Consider the following 21,806-nt stretch of genomic DNA (forward strand, 5'->3'; position numbering starts at 1 on the left):
TTTGACTGATTAATTGTGCCATACCAATAGTAATCTGCCAGCACACACAATTCTGAAAAGGGGATTATTTTTTTTGACTTGCTGCTCATATGTACAATGCAATTTGTGGCAACTCATTATTCACAAAGGGAGAGAAATGCAGGCAAAGAATGGAAGGAATCACAGAGAAATAGGTAATATCTTATTTATAGATTTCTGCAGAAACTCTATAGTTAGCAAAATATACCATCTGTTACATATCCACACTATTCCTAAGTGCATATTAGCAATCTAAATACATGCCAAACACCTGATCTTTGCTATCTTATTTAATACTGTTCTTGACAGGCAACATTATGCTTTATTAGGTTATGTCATCTTGTGTTATAAAGTTATGCTAGGTAACACAATAACAAAGGAGGCAGCAGGGTTCTGCTGCAGCTATTGTAAATGTTCGTGTCGGGGCAGATTTTCAAAGGAGTTCAGCACCGAACACCTTACATTTACTCACTTATTTCAGGGGGCAGATTTTCAAAACAGTTCGACTCCAGAGCTGATTGGAAAATCGAGTGGTTGAGGATGGAGGTATGCTCAGAAAAAAATGACAAAAACTAAAATACATTGTTTTTTAAGTGAAAAACTAAAAAAACCCAAAACTTTTAGCCCAAAATTGAACATTTTCAGCCAAAATGTTGGATGAGGAAATGTAGCTATGGTGCCTCATGGGAGTTGTTGCTCGGGTGCCTCATGCAACCATTCTCTTCCATGGGCTGGGTTCCCTGGCTAGACTATACCTCCCAGTCTCCTACTGTCACAGTGCATCATGGGAGTCCCTGGCTGCAATGCATCATAGGAGGTGTAGGCTGGTTGAGAAAACTGGCCCATAGAGAAGAATAAGGCACCTGAGCTACAAATCCCATGAGGCCCTGATGAGGCATTTACCAATCATTTCCCCCTCATTTTCCAGGTGTTCTGGGGGTTTACCCAATTTTCCATTAGATCAGAGTTTAAGCAGAATTTTTTTTGACTAATTCTATTAAGCACTCACTAAGTGTCCATTGGTGTTAATGGGTGGTGCTGAGCACCTCTTCATGATCTGGTCACTTCCTTTAGGTAACCAAATGGGAATTAAATTATTTTGAAAACCTGTCCCCAACTGTGGTGAGTGCTGCACACTTTGGCAGATCTGACCTATAGTATACTGCCAATAATGCCAATGAAACAGGCAAGATTCCTGCACAGGGATTTGGCACATCACTTGTAGATCAGATACTGAAGATAATTTCTTACCACATCAAAATTGGTCTTACTAATTAGGAAACTGTTGCACTATTGACATTTTAATCAGAAGTGGAGTCTGTGATTTTAAATGAAAAACAAGGGGAAATCAATTCCTTAAGGAAAGGTAGAGGGTGGATGCAAGACAGATTACTGTAGCCTCACCAGACAAAAGTTTCTCCTTACAGTCTCCTGCTTTCTAGCAAATGCACCAATTTCCAGAGTCACAGGCGCCGACTTTTCAAAGTGCGGGGGAGGGGGTCTGCTTGACCCCCTGGCCCTGCCCCATGCTCCACCCCTGTTCAACTCCTTCCCCCAATGCCCCCTGGCATGCCCCACCTCTTCTCACCCTGCTCCACCCCCACCTTGCCTCTTCCTCCCCAGTTCCACCCTCACTCCTCTCCCCTCATACCCCAGAGCTTTGTGAACGCTGCAAAACAGCTGATTACAGAGGGCAGGAGGCGTGGGGAGGGAATGGGAGGTGCTTGACCCCCTGGCCCTGCCCCATGCCCCACCCCTGTTCAACCCCTTCCCCCAATGCCCCCCATGCCCCGCCTCTTCTCACCCTGCTCCACCCCCACCCCGCCTCTTCCTGCCCAGTTCCACCCTCACTCCTCTCCCCTCACACCCCAGAGCTTTCTGAATGCTGCAAAACAGCTGATTACAGAGGGCAGGAGGCTTGGGGAGGGAGTGGGAGGTGCTGATCCATGGGGCCCGCCACTGGGTGGGAGGTGCTTGGGGGGAAGCTGATAGCGGGGCTGCCAGTGGGTGCTCACCACCAACCATTTTTTCCCCGTGGGTGCTCCAGCCCTGGAACACCCATGGAGTCGGTGCCTATGTCCAGAGTGATGTGTAATATTACTGGCAGAACTCTGAGAACAGAAACTTGGTTAATTTTGCATCTTTGTGAAAACATGCTTCACAGTATTGCTCCTCCCCTCCGCCCCACCCCCACCCCCCAAGCTTCTTTTACCAGCAGAATCTTGTTCTTAGCAAAAATGTGAATCTACGATTTACAGTAAGGGAAGGGGATTGGCAGCCCTTGACTAAACTACGTATATTTTTCAGGGTATTTTGCTTTATTTTATTCTGTTTTAAGAAAAAAAGATAAAGCCTTGTCTTCTGTGTGCTACAGTAGCAAAAGGCAGGATAAAATGTGCTGGGATTTCTGCTGGTTTTTATTACTAATGCACAAACCTCAAAAGGTTTGGTTTATTTCATCCCTGTGGTAATCTGACAGTTTGAAACTTCGTATGCAGTGTAGTTGTAGCTTGTGTTGGTTCCATAAGATTAGAGAGACAAGGCAGGGGAGGTGATATCTTTTATTGGACCAACTTCCGTTGGTGAGAGAGACAAGCTCTCAAGACACACACAGCTCTTCTTCAGGCCTGGGAAAGGAACTCCTAGGAGGTGGAACAAATAGTTTAACATAAGTAGTTAGCACATCCACTGTTCAAGGTAGATTTCAGAGTAACAGCCGTGTTAGTCTGTATTCGCAAAAAGAAAAGGAGGACTTGTGGCACCTTGGTTAGTCTCTAAGGTGCCACAAGTCCTCCTGTTCAAGGTAGAGTGGCCCATTAACACTTCTGCAGTCATAGGACAAAAGGGGGGATGAGTGGGTTACAGATTGTTCTAATAAGCCATAAATTCAATGTCTCTGTTCAGTCCATGTTTTTTGCCGTCTAACAGAGTTAAGCTCCCAGGCTTGTCTTTTGAAAATGTTGTGCAGGTTTGAAACTTTCTGAGAGTTTCTGATCCTTCTTTTATTGAAGACGAGGGTTTTTTTTCCCCACAGTGTAATTGGGTCCCTTCTCCTAAACTCTGAAATTTGGGATATTCAGGCCTGAACCATCCCCAGATGTTATGGGGACATTTGAAGTCTGAGGCAGTGTTCTTATGAGGATCTACCCAATCCTCACAAAAGCACTTCCTAGAGGTGTTTATCCGTGTTCTAAACACTGGTTTTTCACAGCAGCCTTCACATGCCATTGCCAGTATCTTCACAGCAGTGTTGGGAAAGACCTTATGTGACTTGATTTTTGCTACATTCTAATAAGCACACAATGCTCTGTGAGGCACTTATCTCTGTATAAACCAAGTCAACGCTAAGGCCTATGCACCACTGCCTGACTTTGGGACATGGTGTAAGTGGGTGCTATGCACCTACTAATCTCCCTTCCCAAGAAGATGGGTAGGTAATTGATATGGATCTATAGCAAATACGGATCTGGAGAAAAGGGAACAGGCATAATCCAATGACTCTATTAATACTTCCCTCATTTATATTGTACTAAATTTTCAGAACAAGTACGTAGACATGTTTGTAAAAGGTTTAAAAGACTGGGTGTTTAGGTAGTACATCAAATAAATAAAACAATAAGTATCTGTTAAGTTTGAATATAAGTGAAGTATACAGAATGATGCCATTCTTGGTTTCCTTTCTGTTTATGGTAGTGAATACAACAAACTATATGCTCCTTTCCTTTTTGTCTTTTCCCCCCATAGAATACTTAAACTCCAACCCAGAAAACTAGCGGGCAGGCAATTAAAGGGACATCAGATATCTCCAAAATGTTTTTCCAATGAATTGAAAGATACCTTCAATTGTCACCATAACAGAGTGTAGAACGTGCTCATGAGGTGCTCCAGCTGCCTAATTCAATTCAGCCACCTCTGAAAAGAGACTATCTGTCCAGGAGACCAATATACAAAAAGAGGGAGAGGAAGAAAAAAAGTAAAGTCAGTTGTGTAAGATTCATCTAAAGGGGAGCGAATTCAGGTATTGATAAGCAAGAGCTGAGCCTGTCCAGATAGTGACTACTGTTGTTTTGAGTAGATTAGGCTGTTTTTTTTTTGTTTGTTATTTGTTTTTGTTTATTATTGTTCATAAATTCTCTGCCTGCTGGCTCAGGAAGTTACCCAGTTGTTGAAAATAAGGGGAGAATAGTGGCTGTTTGTGGAAATAGTGAACAAATACAATGCTGAAACTGAATCCGAACAAAACTGTCACTCTATTTTTATCACTTTGAAAAAGTTAGTTTGGTGCAGGATTGACCACCCTGGAGGCAGAATTCTTCTATTGACTAGGTGCAACACAAGCAATGGGACCATTCTCACCTAAGCCTTGCCAACATACCTACATCTACCAATGTGCCTCCATCTTGGATTGGAAGGAACTTTTGTAGGGGTGAGATGTGATTTCAGTGTCCCTGACCCCTTTCATCCTGAGCCTCCTTCATGTCATTTCCAGAATTCAGGACCCATAATTATTTGGAACCCTTGACACACCCCTCCCCTCATTTAAGCTAAGGGACAATAAGCTTTAACACCTCAGCTGATCAAACTGCTGTTGAACCACATGAAGAAAAAAGTATTCTCTGAGAAAGCCAGGTCTCAAAAAGAACTTTCTAGATAAAAAAAACAGCACTTTGAATCTGTCCCCACCCAAATCAGCCAACAGCGAGTACAGATTGCGAAGCACAAATACAATACGTTCCTTAGGGGAAACACTGGAAGAGCCCTACGTTGCAAACTTGCATAATAAATGGGAAGCATAGATATAGACTCCTCCATTTCTTCTGGTTACCCACTAGGTATTACCTCATTCTTATCCTCACCAGCTTGGTCTCATCCTTAACCTCATAATTAGATGTTAGGCAAGACACTTGACAGCAGGAGAGATTGAAGAGACTGACATATAGAACTAGTGGGTATTGCATATTGATGACATCACAGTTCATGAATTCTAGCTAGCTATATAATGATCCCCTACACACACTGGGAACTGTCCAATCCTGTGGAATCACCAATGTGAGAGCCCAAAGGGAAGTTGAACAATTGGTCACTATTACTTTCTACATCTTCTCAAAAAAAAGAAAGAAAGAAAAAAAAGAACAGAGCCATTCAAGTGTGACTCCACTTCCTCATTTTAAGGTCCACTAACGTGTCAAAGAACTCCACCGGGTTAGAGCTATCACAAGCAGCTGACAAATACAAAAGAAACAGCACAGACATGTGATCTTCTTTGCCTGCTGACCACCACAATCAACATCATCTCCATGTTATAGCATTCCTTAAAGCCAAAGTGGGTATGGTAAATGTACCTGAGAACTCCATTAGATTCTTGACCAGTTCCACCAGAGCCTTCTTGATAATCCTTCTCAGGAAAAGAATGGTTAAAAAAAAAGATATTTTTAAGAGACTGCGATTGTCAGGGAAGTCTCTTATAACCATCTCTTTCAAAGAAAAGTGTATTTCCCCCTACCAGAGACAGCTCATGGAAATAATTTCCAACAATATCCCCAGCAGCTTTCTGATGGACTTCACTACCCAAGAAGGACATGTATTAAATGTGCAGGTCCTAAAAGAAAACTTTCCTATCACCACCAGCATATCAGCAAGTGACATTGGCAAAAATTCAAAACAAAGGTGACTGCAGGAGCAGACAGCCTGGGCCAAATCTGAGCTAATGTAATCACAAAATAATCTGATTATTTCTCACAGTGAGAAACAGTTGACTCTGTCACTAGATACAAATGACCTGAATTAACCCTGACATTTAACAGCCCCATTAACACAGTCCTCTGACACATCTATCTCCCTGTGCAGCATTAAATAAAATATTTAAAATAAAAAAAAAAAGTTTAGCTCATAGGGAAAAAAAGCAAACACAGCTATTATTTACCTGATTTCTTGTAGGTTATAAGTTTGATTTGCATGACACTATCTACAGGACTAAATTTCCATGCCTAACAGGACCTAAAGGTACGTTTCAGAGTGTGAACATAAAACCCTTATGGTAAGATAAATAAAGCAAACAATATGTGAAATTATATGGGATAGATAGCTCTAGGAAGGTGATGATATATCCTGTTATATTTTATTAAAACACAGTTTGAATGAAAAAAAAATGCATTTGATACATCCCCTGCCATAAGGCACGCTGACATAAAAGTAATGAATCTCAGCATTTTAAATGAGAGCTTTTGGAACAAAAAGAAAACCATTGGCTTTGGTGGAATTTTTTGGAAGCTACATCTGCTATGTTATCTTTTGTCATTAGAGTCACATTATTAATGGGGAACCACACTGAGAACCTTATTATCTGCACCTTTTTAATAAGCAATGAAACAGAAGGGTAGATTCTTCTCTTGATGTATATTTATAGCTTCAGTTAAAAGAAACTGACAAATAGCCATAGAAATTACACTTAGGGGTAGGTTATGCGTGTGTGTGTGTGTGTGGGCAAAGGGAGACTTTACCACCATAATGAATCTCCTAGTGTCCATTTATTTGTCTCCTGTAAAGCTCTTCATTTGCTCATATAGGTCCAGATACAAAGCCCATTGATATTAACAGAGAAATTCCCCCTGACTTTAGTGGGGTTTGGATCAGGACTATACTGATCAGATTCCTTTGAAAAAGGTCTGCCAACATAGGCATTTAAGTACAGATTCTCATCAATGTACCAGAGTAAATGCTAAAGTTACTGTCCACCTAATAATTAAACAAATAAAACATTCATTATTAGAAAAATAGGCTTTTTCTCTATTGACATGAAAGGCTTGTAAATTTGAAATATACAAAAAAAAAGTCCAAGACAAGCTTCTTTTTTGTGTTCAGTATCCAAAAATGGTGCTATAGAGTCATCAAATAACACTGAATGAGCTTGCAAAGGGGAATATAATGTATTACAGAATGACAGGACTTGGGAAGTAACTTCCCTATGAACAGGTTATTCTATAATCATGCACCTCAAGGATTTTAGCACCTCCACCTGAAGCATCTGGTTCTGGACAATCTCAGAAACAGGGTACTAGATTAGAGGGACCACTGGCCTGACATGGTACAATATATGAGCATGTATGCAGATAGAAGTTTTATTATACTATTGCAATAAAAGGTCTGGCTCTTTTAATTTCAATTAGATTTTTGTCAGAGTAAGGATTGCAAAATCTGACCCATAATTTGCAGCTAAATAAATCTGACAGTTAATATTTGTTTTTTGTTTTCTTTTGTTCAAGATCTTGGAAATTTTGAAACCAAAACAAGAAGCACCGTCTCAGTCAGAGAAGGACAAGGAGTGGTTTTGCTTTGTGGTCCTCCACCACACTATGGAGGTATTATATGATGTTCTGAATTGTGCAGTTGATGTTGATTTATACAGATACTGTCATGTCCAGCAAAAGGTAGCCTGCAGCTCACAAGGTGATGGATAGTAGAATACTGTAAGATGGACCCAACAAATTGGTTATTTTTGTTTCAAAGCATTGCATTCCTAAAAACAGAATGAAATGGCAAGTATATTTACTACCTTACTGTAAAATCACCAGATATGAGTAAGTATTCTTCAGATTCAAACCACTAATGCTGTGCTCTTAAATGGGTTTCTTACAACGTGTGGATTTTCAGTATTAAGACCCCTAAATTGGACTACTCGTGGCAATATAGTTAAGCAAGTGCATAAGCGTTTGCAGGATTGTGGCCTAAATCTATACTTGGGTGCGTACTAGAACTGTGTAAACTAAGAGCCACTGAAAATCTTCACTCTGATATCAATCTGTACTCAAACCTTTTAGAGTTTCAGAAAAATATGGACAACTTTTACCCCTATTATTTTTCATTTTCACGTTCCTCTACATTTCGAATTTCAGCCTGAAGTACAAGTTCCAAAAACACCTGGAAAAGTGTTATCAATACAATGCAGTATGATAACAAAGACTGATAAAAATTGTTTTCTTAACAGAGTGTAAGGTCTTCCAATAACAGTAGAGCAGAAATGTACACCGTATACTTCAGAATATTCTGTGGTAGCATCTTAAGAAAGGGATTTGCCAAAAAAAGGACAAAGTATATTATAAAGATTTCATTGTATTTCCAGATCCACCAGAAGCAAAAATTAATGAAAGCCCTGTTTCATGAGATTGTCAGTCCAATTTCAAAGATCAAAGAAATTCAGATAGATGATAGTTCTTTTTTATAAGGACATAGAAGAACCCATATTTTTCTTTATTATTATTCATATTGCAACCCCATGCAGAATCAAGGCTGCATTGCACTAGTCACTGTATACACATGATGTAAATATGATCCCTGTGCTAAAGAACTAAGTACATGCAGATTGGTTGTTCACTACCTGGTAATGACTGTTTGGGTTAGAGCAAATATTCCCTCATCAGTATTCAACACCTCTTCATCAACAGAAAGAAAGTGGGAACTCTAAAAATAGGGATAAAATTATATACTCCATATCACTAATTTTGACCACATGCACTCTGACAGCTTGAGAGCTGTGTGAAACATTTGTTGAGAAACTAAACAGACTTTCTGAGATTGAAGAGCTTCTGTGGAAAATGCTTCATGTCAGTGAGTATTAGTAGAAGTTAGGCATGGCAGTGTTTTCAGTTAAGTGTTTAGCATCTCAGGTTGGGTTGTTTGGGTATCAACACGTGAATGAAGTCACATGACATTTCTTCAGGCTTCTTGATGGGCTTTGGCTCTATTCTGTGTGCTTGAAAGGATCAACAGAAGCTATTTTCTCTTGTTTCCTAAGCTTGTGAGAGAGGAAGCAAGAAGATATGCTGAACAGGGAGCAGATATGAGGTTTACTAAAGCCACTAGCTAGGGATGCTTGGTCACTAGTGTTACCCTCCAAAAAGACAACTTTAGCTGGGGAATGGGGGAAATCAGGAGAAGGGTCTATTGGAAGGCCTACTAAGGCGCAAAAAAATAGGGTATTATTGCACTGATATTTTGGTTTAAGTATGCGGAAGTGACTTACTGTATTCTCATATTTACTTTCCATTCAGTAACGCTAGAGTTTGTATTTCATCTCTCCTCATCCTACCTTGTAATGCTAGAATTATTTCAGAGGGTAAAAGAGTGTGTTATTTGTCTCTGGAGGACAAAAGTGAGATGGGGAAACTAGGAAAGTTGAAAATATTTTGTCTCTCTCTATGCAGTGAATCCACAAGCAACACCACCTCACTTCATCCCATGTCAATTCCTCCATTTCTATGTGTAGTAACTGAACAGCAGCCTGCAGTAAGAACTCCATTGTACATTACAATCATTTTGGGTGGTATAAAAGCGCCTCCATTTGTCTTTGTGGTCACCATTATTTTGGTTTCATGATTTACACATAAATCTGACATGGAAACTCACTTTATTCTCTGAAACATCTCTGATTCTCTTCTGAAGCAAAGCCCATCTTACCTGTGCGTGTGTGTGTGTGTGTGTGTGTGATGCTGTGACTGTTTGTGTACATAACAACACACAGTAAAACTTTGACTAAACCCCATAAAGAGTGGGGGAGGAGTCTTCTGGGGAATTGCTTGAGAGGTTTCTTGATGCTTCTGCTGCCCCTACTATTGCTTCTTGTGAGCCCTAGGTGCTCCTGAGCTGCTGGTGTTTGCAATGGTGGCCTCTCTTGGCTGGTGAAGTAGGGGGTTCAGCAAAGTTCCTTTGCAGGAACTTGTGATCTAGGTTTTGCTTGTAGTGCAGGGTCACATGTAACCTTCTCACATTTTCCGTACATGTAGCACAACATTTCAAGCCCCTGTTTTCATCTAAATTATTCTGAAACCTTAGATACTATGCTCACCTGCCCTTCCCATTGGCTTCCTGTACAGCCTGTTCTCTACTGCCCTCCATCATCAGTGTCACACATATATGTATTTTAGTATGAATGCATTTATATGTGTATGCCTTTATGCTTATATAGATGTATTTTTTTTCCTCATGGTATTTATTTCCCTACCAGAAATAAGTGATATGACTCTCAAGAGAACCTGTTCTTCCGAGATTTTGCAGCTCAACCTTGCAGATCTGAAGAGGGCTTGAATAGTTTGCATGAGTAAACAAAAATTCTGGGTGTTATAACCCACATCAGACCTTTTGAGAACTGCCCATGAGCAATCAAATGCTCACAGCCCCATACTTTTCTAATGTGGCCCAAAAGGCTCCCTGTATTAAAAGATCATAGAAAATTTCATTTAAAAACAATAACAAGAAGAAATAAGAAATAGCACAATGGCCAAATCAGTTTTTCAAACTGAAAGCAGCAGCTACTCTTCGGTCATTCATTTTTTCTGTCTTCCAGGGGAGGTGACCACACATACTTGGGAGCTCAAAATAGTTTACTGCATGCTAGCACTGACCTCTCTCTGTCTCTCTCTCTCAGCAATATTTTCTCAATTCTTATTAAAGAAACAGAGTTATAAGACAAATTCTCAAGAGGAGAAGATAAATAGCGATCTGTAAAGGGAAAGCAGTATATCAGAGGGGGAAAGAAGTCCATCAATAAGCTTAAGCCCAGAAAATCTTATAGAGAGATGAAATGTCAGTTCATGTAATGTTTACAGCACTATGAAAGAGGTATATAATCAGGGAGATTAACTGAAACCCAGTCCTTAAAGGCAGAGAAAGCTCCAAAGGGAGTCCCTGAGATGGATCAATGGGATGGATAGGACAATTAACCATCCTCAGACTATCAGGCTCCTCTAGACTCAAAGTAAAAACATTATACTGACATAAAGCCGGGGAAGATGTTCATAATGGAAACAAATAGTTAAAGGTGAGTTGATCCCAGCTTAATTGAACTGACAGAAGGATAGTCACGAACAAACCTCTTCCATAGTGTTTTATTGCTTGGAAATGTGAGCTGCTGACGAAAGGGCATGAAAACAAAAAACATATTTGGAATAACAAGCCTCCAGGGAATGGAAATTTAGTTCCTCTCCTTCTGTGAGCCATTGACTCTGTATGTGTTCCAAAATTATATTCCATAGGATGAGGAATAAGGTGTAAACTGCAGTATAAATTATATTCTATCTTAGGGCACTAAGACAGTGAAACACTTCTATTACTGTGGAAAAGGTGTTTTGATTGAAGCTCTCTCCCCTGACACAAAACACTTAAACGAGAAAGGCCTACTGGCAGTATGCATGGTTCCCACTGAATTCAATGGAAGTTCTGCGCGAGTAAGGCAGGCAGGATTTGGCTCTTAAAAAGAGATGGGAAGGAAACTGGTTAGCTATTAAATAGTTTGCTGTTTACTTTCTTGGCCTGTACACCATGCCAGAGAAAACTTGCAAATGTGTTGAATTTCCTTGTTTTATACAAAAATGGTGATTTGGATTAGAAGAAGGAGGATCATTACAGGATAGACGTTCTTGTAACATTCATTAGAGAGAGAGAGAGGTCATATTACATTGATCTTTGTTTCTTTAAACAGAGCTTTAGTTTCTACAGGCTGTACTCTCTGCATTTACTACTGAAGACAACATGTTCTGTCCATTTGTTGCAATCTAAGTTTAGCCTCAGAACTAATGATGAGGTTATTATTATATATTTGTATTACAGTAGTACCTAGAAGCCCTAGTCATGCACCAGGACCCCATTGTGCTAGGCACTGTACAAACACAGAACAAGGATCCCTGCACCAAGATTGCCTGAATTTGCCAGTGATGATCCTTTTAAGGCCTAACATTATTCCCACAAATATTACAATGAATAAGATCCAGACTTTACACAAGATCTGTGTTACTTTGCCACAACTCTCATTCCTGATATGGTTAGTTCACTCAAACAAACTCATCATTAGATTTCAGCTAATAATTTTGTTTAATATTTTGAAATGAACAAATGAATCATGTAACTTGAAGGACCCTTGTAATAAAAATTACCACCACTTAACATAGACGGTTTGAATAGTATTACGCTATCAAGAGGCTTTGAAATCAAACTGTCATCTTATTCCTCACATTATTTGTAGATGATCAAGATAAGGAATAGTTATATTCTCTGCTCTGTACTGTCGAACTCTATGTGCATACTGTAGAGCATTTATGCTCCATGCATGACATTCCATGGATGCCAATGGAATTTCCACATGCAAAGCATAAAATAAGGACCCACCATATTATTTATTATCTTATTACTGACAGCTGAATGTAATATGCATCCCTTGTGTTCTACATATTACAGAGAAAAGACTGCCTTGAGGAATTCACAGTCTAGTTCAATGTGAGACAATATACAAAATAATATGGGAACTTTCAAGCCCAAGACAGAGTAGAAGAACTGAAGCTAAATATATACATAGGAAATGCTGATAGTGAATACTAAAGAAGATCTTTCCTTACTATTTTAAGTACAGATAATCCTGAGAGCAGAAATTCGTTCCCATCTCCCCCATTCCACTGCTAGGAGATTGGAATGCAAAAGCAAGAGGAGGGGAATGCAGGATAAGGCTCCAGCTGGGATCTTAGGCCCTCATGTTCATCAGACCCAGAAATAAAAACATGAAACGATGGAGGGGCGGTGTGGAAATCAGACTCCTAGGGATGGATCCAGCCCCTGAGAGAAGAGACTATTCCTCCCACCTCTGACAGAAGCAGTGAAGCGGGGGTTGGGGGAACAACAGCCCCAACTTGGGCCTCACATCCCACCACACTGCTGGAGCTGTGAAGGTTTACAGCAGCTGAGGATCTGCCCTTCTGTTTTATAAATGTTTTGAAACTAGCCTTACCACTAGTCCCACATTTGCTAAGAGAAAAACAACAGAGTAGTGGACACTAGTACATTCCCAATTCTGAATGTGCAGTATGGAGATAGCCACAAAGGTGCTCTTCTTTTAACGCACTTTAAATGTTGTTGAAAGCTAACTTTTAAAATAAGCTGATGTCCCAAAAGTGTAAATGCTATCATGTATGAGGTAGAAAATTGTCAGCTGTGACTCTAAGACTATTTATTCCCAACCCAAGAAATAATGGTTATCTTCCATTTCTGCAGCAATGCAAGGAGAAATTGACACCATCTCAAAAAAAGAGGTCAATTATATATTGGGTAGGAAGGTTGTCATGTGGAAAGGAGATAAAGATCTTCAGCAAGAAAGCAAGAGACCCTGAACACCTTGATGGAGTTTAAATAATTTGGCAAAAATTTTCAGTAAAAGCCTTAACGTATCTCAAATTGTCCACCTTAAAACTGCCAGTCACTAAATATGCCTGAAACTTTCAGCCTTAATCTGTTTCTTTACTCACATTAATAGATAAAGACACTAAGTTTTAGAGCAAAATGAATGTTACAATCAAGAATATTCTGACTCTTCAAGGCTTTTTGGTCGCCCTAGTCAAAAGAAGAAATTTTAAGGGAAGGCTTTCTTCTGCCAAGTTCAAAGTAAGCAAAATAATGCACAGCTGATTTAATCTAGGTTTAAAATAAATATCAAGGCTAATAAATAACTATTCTACCACAATACCCAAGCAATCTTGCTCTTTTCTGCTTCCACTTCCATGTGGATTTATATACCCAGCCCCACGCCCCAAATAGATTCAGCCACTTATTACTAATTATGCTCATCAACACTCTGCAAGGTGCAGTTGCTAAACTACCTGGACTGGGTAGCAAGGTTCAGGAAGGCTGATTGTCATGGGAGGTGCTTTAAATCTATCTCTGCCGCAGTCTCTGTGAGAACTGTCAGCCACATCAGTTACTAACTGGTAATTCTGTGCAATTGTAAAAAGAAGAACAAAAGAAAAAATAAAACAGCAAATCTGAGGATGTTGTCCCTCTTCCCTCCAGTTTTATACAAGTTAAAAAAGAAGCTGTGACCTTATTAAGTAATGGGTGTATTCATGAATGGATAATATATAACAGAAGTAAATAAAAATGCTGTTAATTAATTCAAATGAATGCACCAGACAACATGGATGTTAGTTTGTTGGAGCTGATCATTAAGAAAGTTGGATTCTTTTGTTGTTGCACTGGAACCAAAGACCTATTGTCACACTTCTTTACTTTACCAGAATGTGAAACCTGAGGCCTTGGTCCTTCGAACTATTACACAAGAGTTTAACTTTAAACATCTGAGTAGTCCTATAGATCACAGAGGAACTACTCATATGCTTACAGTTAGGCATATGCATAAGTGTTTGCAGGATTGGAATCTAATTCCCTGTATGTAAGTTCATGTTTAGCTTTCCTACTATGATTTCAGTGGGACTACTCATAGGTGTAGAGTTAAGCACATATGTGTTTTCCATATTAGAGCACTAGTGGAGGCTTTGCTCCGTGTATATTTGAGAACCAGGGCTGACATCCACAAACAGGCTTCGCCCTGGTCTACACTATGAGTTTAAGACGAATTTAGCAGCGTTAGATCGATTTAACCCTGCAACCATCCACACGATGAAGCCATTTTTGTCCACTTAAAGGGCTCTTAAAATTGATTTCTGTACTTCTCCCCAACAAGGGGATTAGCGCTGAAATGGACATCGCTGGGTCCAATTTGGGATAGTGTGGACACAATTCAATGGTATTGGCCTCCGGGAGCAATCCCAAAGTGCTCCATTGTGACTGCTCTGGACAGCACTTTCAACTCAAATGCACTAGCCAGGTACACATTGCTTTGAGCAAAGACCAACCAGCAGTAACTGCTCATAGGAGTTGTCATTACCAGTGCTTATGATGCAGTGGCTGAATATAATCACAATATTTTAATCAAATTGGAACAATTAGACTTTGTAAGCTTGTCTGAGAGGCTGGCACCTCAGTGTTACATTAAAAACGTGAGGAGAAAATGACATGAGTATATTCCCATTTTGCTGTGGATTTTTTGCTCAGCAAATCCTAAAAGTTTCACACTTCTCTGAATTTGATTTTCCATCATTATTTGCAAGCACACATAGCCAGGGGATTCTCTCCAGGTGTAAAATTGCCATAAGGTTAGCAGAATATTTTTACAACCTAAGGGTAAATTACACTCTGTTCCTACAGTATCCTGGGAATGAGTCCATCTGGTATCATAGATGATTTTGACGCAAAAGTTTGCAGAAAACCCCATACATGTGGTTGGGACCAAGGTTCTGCTTGCCTGACAATGTTTGATGTGCCACTAAGCAGGATTCGCTCCTATTTAGCCCCATCCAGCAATAGATTACACACTGGGTCTCTGATGGAGCCTATGCATATCCCCAGTAGCTTCATTATAATCAGCTATACTAGGATTTGGGTCAAAGTGGAAAAAATGTCATCCGCTAATATCATAATTCTTCATTCTTTTCAATGTCTACAGCATATTCTGGAGAGTGTGTTTTTCTTTTCAGAACAGCACAAGATCTTTCTAAAGATATTTTGTTAGCTTAAAGTATGAATGAATGATTTGCCTAGTTTTTAATCCATTGTGCGTTAAATGTGGATCTATCTATCTATCTATCTATCTAATCTTTTAGGTGGTCTTACCACATCTAGAAAAGACTAGGTAATTTTATGACAACTTATAATATTTCTTGAAATAAATCTCATATTTCAGGGAATAAGCTTATCGCCTGCAGCGATTCTAAAAGAGCTACAATTCCCCTGACCCATCCTGCCCACCATGTGCGAGACTGCATATTTTGCTAAATGCATTCATATTTCTAAAGCGTGAGACATTGGCTACTGTTGAAGAGAACAACTGAGTAAATAGACTAATAGTGAGATCAGGTATGGAAAATCCTCTATTCCCTAACTTCAGAAATTTTGTTTTATTTTAATTTCATGTAGAAGTAGTTACCCCAAAGGGAAATTTCAAAGGTACTGTTCTCCGAACAGAAAAAACAAAACAAAACCCAAAATCCTCATCACTGCTGATGGGTAAAATGTGCATCCCGACATACAACACTGTAGTCCTTACACAACAGTCTCTGGAATTCAATAATTCTTCAGAGACTGTCACAGGTATGTTGATAGCAAGAGGTGTGATTCACATAACTGCATTTTTCACAAAGATCCTGTAGATAAATGAAAAACAAAATAAAATAAATAAAAAACAAGAAAATTGTGCCTTGGAAGTTGCAAATATGCAGTGAAACGGCCTGCATATTTGCAACTTCCAAGCATTTTAATTTCAGTAGGCCTCATTAGCCAGGGGAGATACTGTCCACTACTTTCTCTGTTCTTTTAGTGCATCTTCACACAACTCCTATCTACTTGTCCAATATTATTCCTACCAGACTCCTTGCTGAGTTACTGATAGTAATAAAAATGAAGTAAACCCCACACGTGGCAGGCATGGTCTCTGCACACCTTCCTTTCAGTAATACACTAGTTTAATGACTCTGCCTTGAATCTGTTTGGCAGATTCAAAATCTGGTGACAGGCGTGTACATTGTCTAGGTAGTTGTACCTTAACTTTTACAGAGGAAAGTAGCTCAGAAAATGTAGTCCTGCATTATAAAAGAAGCAACTGCATATGGAGCTAGCCTGGCAGTCTAGTATTATGCCATACAGGAGAGCTCTAGAATCTGGTCTCTTGCTCTCCAGGGATTTGATCCCATTGAACTCAGTTAAAACTAAGGCTTCCTTTGACCTAGGTGGGAGTTGAATTGGCTGCTTGGCAAGTATGACCCGTGAGGAAGGAAGGAGGGAGGGAGAGAAGGTGGTGGTGGTGAACCTCCAGTTAGGAGACTGGGAGCTCTAATACTACTTCTACTGGGAGAAATGTAGATTCAGAAAGGGCTTGCCCTTGCTCCCAGATAAGTTAATGGAAAAACTCCCATTGACATTGATAAGCCCAAATGCAATAATGTGATAGGGATGTGGGGAGATGCCTAGCAAAGTGTGTGGTAGCTGAGGCTGACTGGAGACTACTGAGAAGGAGAGAGAGAAAGCTGACCCTCCTTTGCTGATTCATTAGACTCTGAGATCAGCCTTATGGAAAAGCTCTATATAGCATGAAGCCAGTATGATTTGATAGACATTTAATAGGATTCTGTAGAGTTTTTCTTAAATTACATAGCATTTAGTAGGGAGTAAGATCCTTTCTATAGGTTTTTGTTTGTTTGTTTGTTTTTTTAATACCACACTATTGATTTCTATAGCAGGAACATAATTTTCCATTACATTCTATGGAATGGCTCATAACCTCTGAACAGGCGTTGATTTTGTATTTCATTAGAGAGAACAGTGCAAGCTACTGAGTCCATCACAATACTCTGTGAAACAGGGTAGTCTCTGGCACCCTGCACACTGGGGCTTTGGTTTAGTATTGCACCAGAAGAGAGAGCCTCTGACTCTGCTGAACTACCTACACTGGTTTCTAGAGTACCCTAGGTTCATCCTGAGACATGAAGTGGTCTACAAATCCAGTGCTAACTAGGGCTGACTCTCAAAGGTGCAACTGTATAAAAAAGGTTGAAGTGGGGGGAAAACAAAAGTTTAAATGCCTAAGTCCTGCAGCTGAAGTGAAGGGGATATGAACAGAATGGTTGAAAGATGTTGGAAGGTTATTCTAAGAGGTTATTCATCCTTCTCACCCTTCCCCATAGGATGCACACTACACCTGTAAAATTTTATGGAATCACAGACTCAGCTGACTGCTTGCAATAAACATCATGAGTCACAAATCTACCTAAAATTTGGCTCTTTTCACTTTGGGCATTTACTGTTTAATTCAGATAGAACAAAATTAAAGTCTTATGAGCCAGATATTTAATTGTTTATGTATACAATCCCTAATTTTCACAGACAGATACCTACAGGTAAGCAGAGCTATTTATTGATCTATCTATCTATATATATATATAGTAACTGGCAATTCCAAAAAATCAGGGGAAAAAATTCATTTTGGGTCAACTTGATAATACATTTTTTTGAAATTTCAATCAAATGAAAAGAAAAATAGGCCTGGGTAGAATGAAACATTTTACTCAACCTGCAACATTACATTTCAATTTCAATTTTGACTTTTATTAGGGCATTTTTAATTTTTATAATAAAAGCAATTTCAAAACAAAGTCATTTTGAACCAAAAAACCCTAAACATTTCATTTAAAGAAAGCTGAAACAAAACTCCGTCTTTTTTGGATTATTTTTAACACAAAGAATATGAAAAACCAACTTGAATTTTCAAAAATGTTGATGTTGGAAAACCTGCATTTTTCACCAAAAAAGGTTTTGCCCAACTTTACATGTGACTGTAAACTAGAGTTTGCATCAGAGTAAGTCCATGCACCAGCTGGCCATGCACACTTCTGAAAATCTGTCCCTATATATCTTTTTAAAGTATGACATTATTTTAGAAATTGCCAATTATTCTTGGTTTATTGTACATCCAAATAGCGTGGTGTAATGTCTAGTAGTAAAACAGGCTTTAGCTACTTAGGGAAAGTGTCCTTGATCGGTCCCCAGAGATGTGTCATTTCTAATTATACTCATATAATGTTGTCGGGTGAGAATGTAAAACTCCAACAAACTACTGAAGTTTACAGACTTCTTATCACACCATACTGATGTCATAACTGAAAAACAAATTATGTTTTCAAAAAGGGGGTTGATGATGGGGGGGGATATGTAAAAATGAAGCTGTTGGCAGAATGCTGTTAGCTCATGAATTATACATTTAAGAAAAGCTAGGCTGCTGGATTTTGAAACTTCTGATTTACTGTGTTTTATTAAAAATAGAATTTCAGTACTAGTCCTGCCACTTTTGGAACATGATAGAAAGATCTTTGCAGTCAGCTGTCAAACTCCAGGCAGCAGAAAGGAGCAGCTGTGGCAGAGGCAGACAGAAAACTTAGAAACAGCGGGGAAACAAGAGGAAAGGGGGTGAAAGAAGAGGGTTAGGAGAGAGGGAAGCAAGGAATTCAGTGCTGCATGGAGAGCACAGAGAAGTGAGACATAGAAGTAAGTCGTAAAAGGGTGAGAGTTACAAGAGATCAAGAGGTAGATGGTAGCAAAGGGCATGCACGTTGTCCTATTCTTAAAATAAATTATAGAAAAAAAAAAGTATGTCCATATGAGGCCCTCATGTCCTCCCTTCTTGGGAATATGGTGATACACCCTTAAATCACCCTATTTTTTCTCATGTTGCTTAAAACAGAAGAGAAGGGGCCAATAGAATATTGGGATGAACATGGAACTTGATGTACAGGATTCAGTATACTCCTCCATTTGGGTATTCAGTAATCTTCAAAATAGAGTAAGTTATCTCACAGTATACCTGTGATAATTATAACAGAACTCATGATTTTCTGTTACTGACCCTACGGAAAGAGTTGTTTAGATGCAATAGTATTAAGGCCAATCTCTTATATGAGCTGTCCCTAGAAGGTGACATAAATGCACGTTAGGTCTTGTTTGATTCCATCAGTAAAGAGCAGCACTACACAAACAAACAGTAGGTATACAATACTGGGTGTTGGTGTGATACCTCTCCCTATTTCTTTCTCTTTCTTATTCCCTGGCAGAGGGGATGATCTGGGGCACTGTCAAGGTTCCTCCCCCACTCTGAACTCTAGGGTACAGATGTGGGGACCTGCATGAAAAACCTCCTAAGCTTATCTTTACCAGCTTAGGTCAAAACTTCCCCAAGGTACAAAATATTCCACCCGTTGTCCTTGGACTGGCCACTACCACCACCAAACTAATACTGGTTACTGGGGAAGAGCTGTTTGGACACATCCTTCCCCCCAAAATACTTCCCAAAACCTTGCACCCCACTTCCTGGACAAGGTTTGGTAAAAAGCCTCACCAATTTGCCTAGGTGACTACAGACCCAGACCCTTGGATCTGAGAACAGTGAAAAAGCATTCAGTTTCTTACAAGAAGACTTTTAATAAAAATAGAAGTAAATAGAAATAAAGAAATCCCCCCTGTAAAATCAGGATGGTAGATATCTTACAGGGTAATTAGATTCAAAAACATAGAGAACCCCTCTAGGTAAAACCTTAAGTTACAAAAAAGATACACAGACAGAAATAGTTATTCTATTCAGCACAATCCTTTTCTCAGCCATTTAAAGAAATCATAATCTAACACATACCTAGCTAGATTACTTACTAAAAGTTCTAAGACTCCATTCCTGGTCTATCCCCGGCAGAAACCAGCATATAGACGGACACAGATCCTTTGTTTCTCTCCCTCCTCCCAGCTTTTGAAAGTATCTTGTCTCCTCATTGGTCATTTTGGTCAGGTGCCAGCGAGGTTACCTTTAGCTTCTTAACCCTTTACAGGTGAGAGGAGCTTTCCCCTGGCCAGGAGGGATTTCAAAGGGGTTTACCCTCCCCTTTATATTTATGACAGGCACAAACCCCATCTCTTTCCCCGGAGAGAACAAAGGAGAAGTTGACAAAACTGGGTTCCTCTTCCTTTGCTTCATGGTTGGCAGGAAAAGCTGCAGGCTTCTTCTTGTTCTCCTTTCTCATTTGTAGGAGATTTCTGAATTTTAAATTGCCCAACACAGTGATCATCACTTTGAGTGTTATCCCTATTCTAAAACCTAACACCAGCCAAAATTACCAGAACACCAGTCTGTGCAGACAGTGTGTTAACCCAGCTGACAGCTGAAGCCATCAGCAGAATCCAGGTATTTTTCTTAAATCCAAATGTCAGCAACAGTATGGAGATAAGTTAATGGTCTCTGTCCTGATACTCAAAGCCCTTGATGAGATTTGCCATAACTACTTGATAACTCACCTCTCCCTCCATAATTCTGACCTCCCACAACATATACGTACCGCCAGTAGAATAAAACTGTCAAGAATAAAACTGTGTGGAAGATATGTAAATTTCACCAGATCTGAATCTATGAAACTCTCTCTTAGAGCAGACGAGAAGTGCCATAGAACTATCTTCCGAACTAAAAAACAAATTCACACCAAGTTACACACCCAAATATAAATAAGCCATCCTACAAAAACTTATGCTAATATCAAACCATTTCTCCTATGGGGTGGAAAGAAACAGAAAGCAGGATTCTTATTGTTGTTTCTTTTCTCAAATATCTGAAAAGCTTTCAGACACTGTGGTAATAGGGCCACAAATACCTAGAAATAGCTTACAAATGTCTCAATGAAGAGATGGGATTCAAATAGCCTGCAAATATCTAGATGGATAGCTGGGATAGAAACAAGCTTTTTCTACACACATATAAACACAGTAAGCTTCCAGAATAAATATAAGGATATGTGGGAGCCAAAATGCCATGCAAAGAGCAATAGAACTGTCAGATATTTAGAAGGACAGTATTATAAATGGAAATTACTTACTAAAACAGCTTTTCAGTGGCACTTCAGCACTTTTGTTTCTTCTTCTTGTTGAAGCCAAGAAATAGATTGGCAATAGAAAAAGAAAATGAGTGGTGCACAAAAGTTGGTGAATTTCTGAAAAGGTTTGATTTATGTTTTAGGATGAACAAATGCTTATTTAATCTGAGTTCATACCAAATTTCTCCTGTAAGAATGACTGAATATTTGAAACTGGCTACATTTGGGTTAGGCTCTAACATGGAATAGAGTACATTGGAAAGGATGTGTGATGAATATTTGATGTTTTCCAGACCTTTCCTATGCTTGGATCTTCAATGATAACCCCTTGTATGTTCAGGAGGATAGTCGTCGATTTGTATCCCAAGAGACAGGAAATCTATACATCGCCAAAGTAGAGCCATCTGATGTGGGCAATTACACCTGTATTGTAACTAATGCTAAATCAGAACAAAGTGTCCGGGGCCCACCCACTCCACTCATCCTCCGTAGTGATGGTAAGTTCTTTTAATGTGACTATCT

General features: G+C 39.4%; 1 protein-coding gene across 1 annotated transcript in view; it reads left to right on the forward strand.

The window, feature by feature from the left end:
* CNTN6 (contactin 6) overlaps window positions 1–21,806 on the forward strand; it is a 228,069-nt gene that overhangs the window by 120,270 nt on the left and 85,993 nt on the right. Inside the window, exons 5-6 of the mRNA XM_073351147.2 lie at window positions 7,281–7,376; window positions 21,578–21,781. Of these exons, the coding sequence (XP_073207248.1) occupies window positions 7,281–7,376; window positions 21,578–21,781 (300 nt within the window). The remainder of the gene's footprint in view (window positions 1–7,280; window positions 7,377–21,577; window positions 21,782–21,806) is intronic.

This window comes from Lepidochelys kempii, chromosome 7 (genome assembly GCF_965140285.1).
Source record: "Lepidochelys kempii isolate rLepKem1 chromosome 7, rLepKem1.hap1, whole genome shotgun sequence".
Lineage (NCBI taxonomy): Eukaryota > Metazoa > Chordata > Testudines > Cheloniidae > Lepidochelys > Lepidochelys kempii.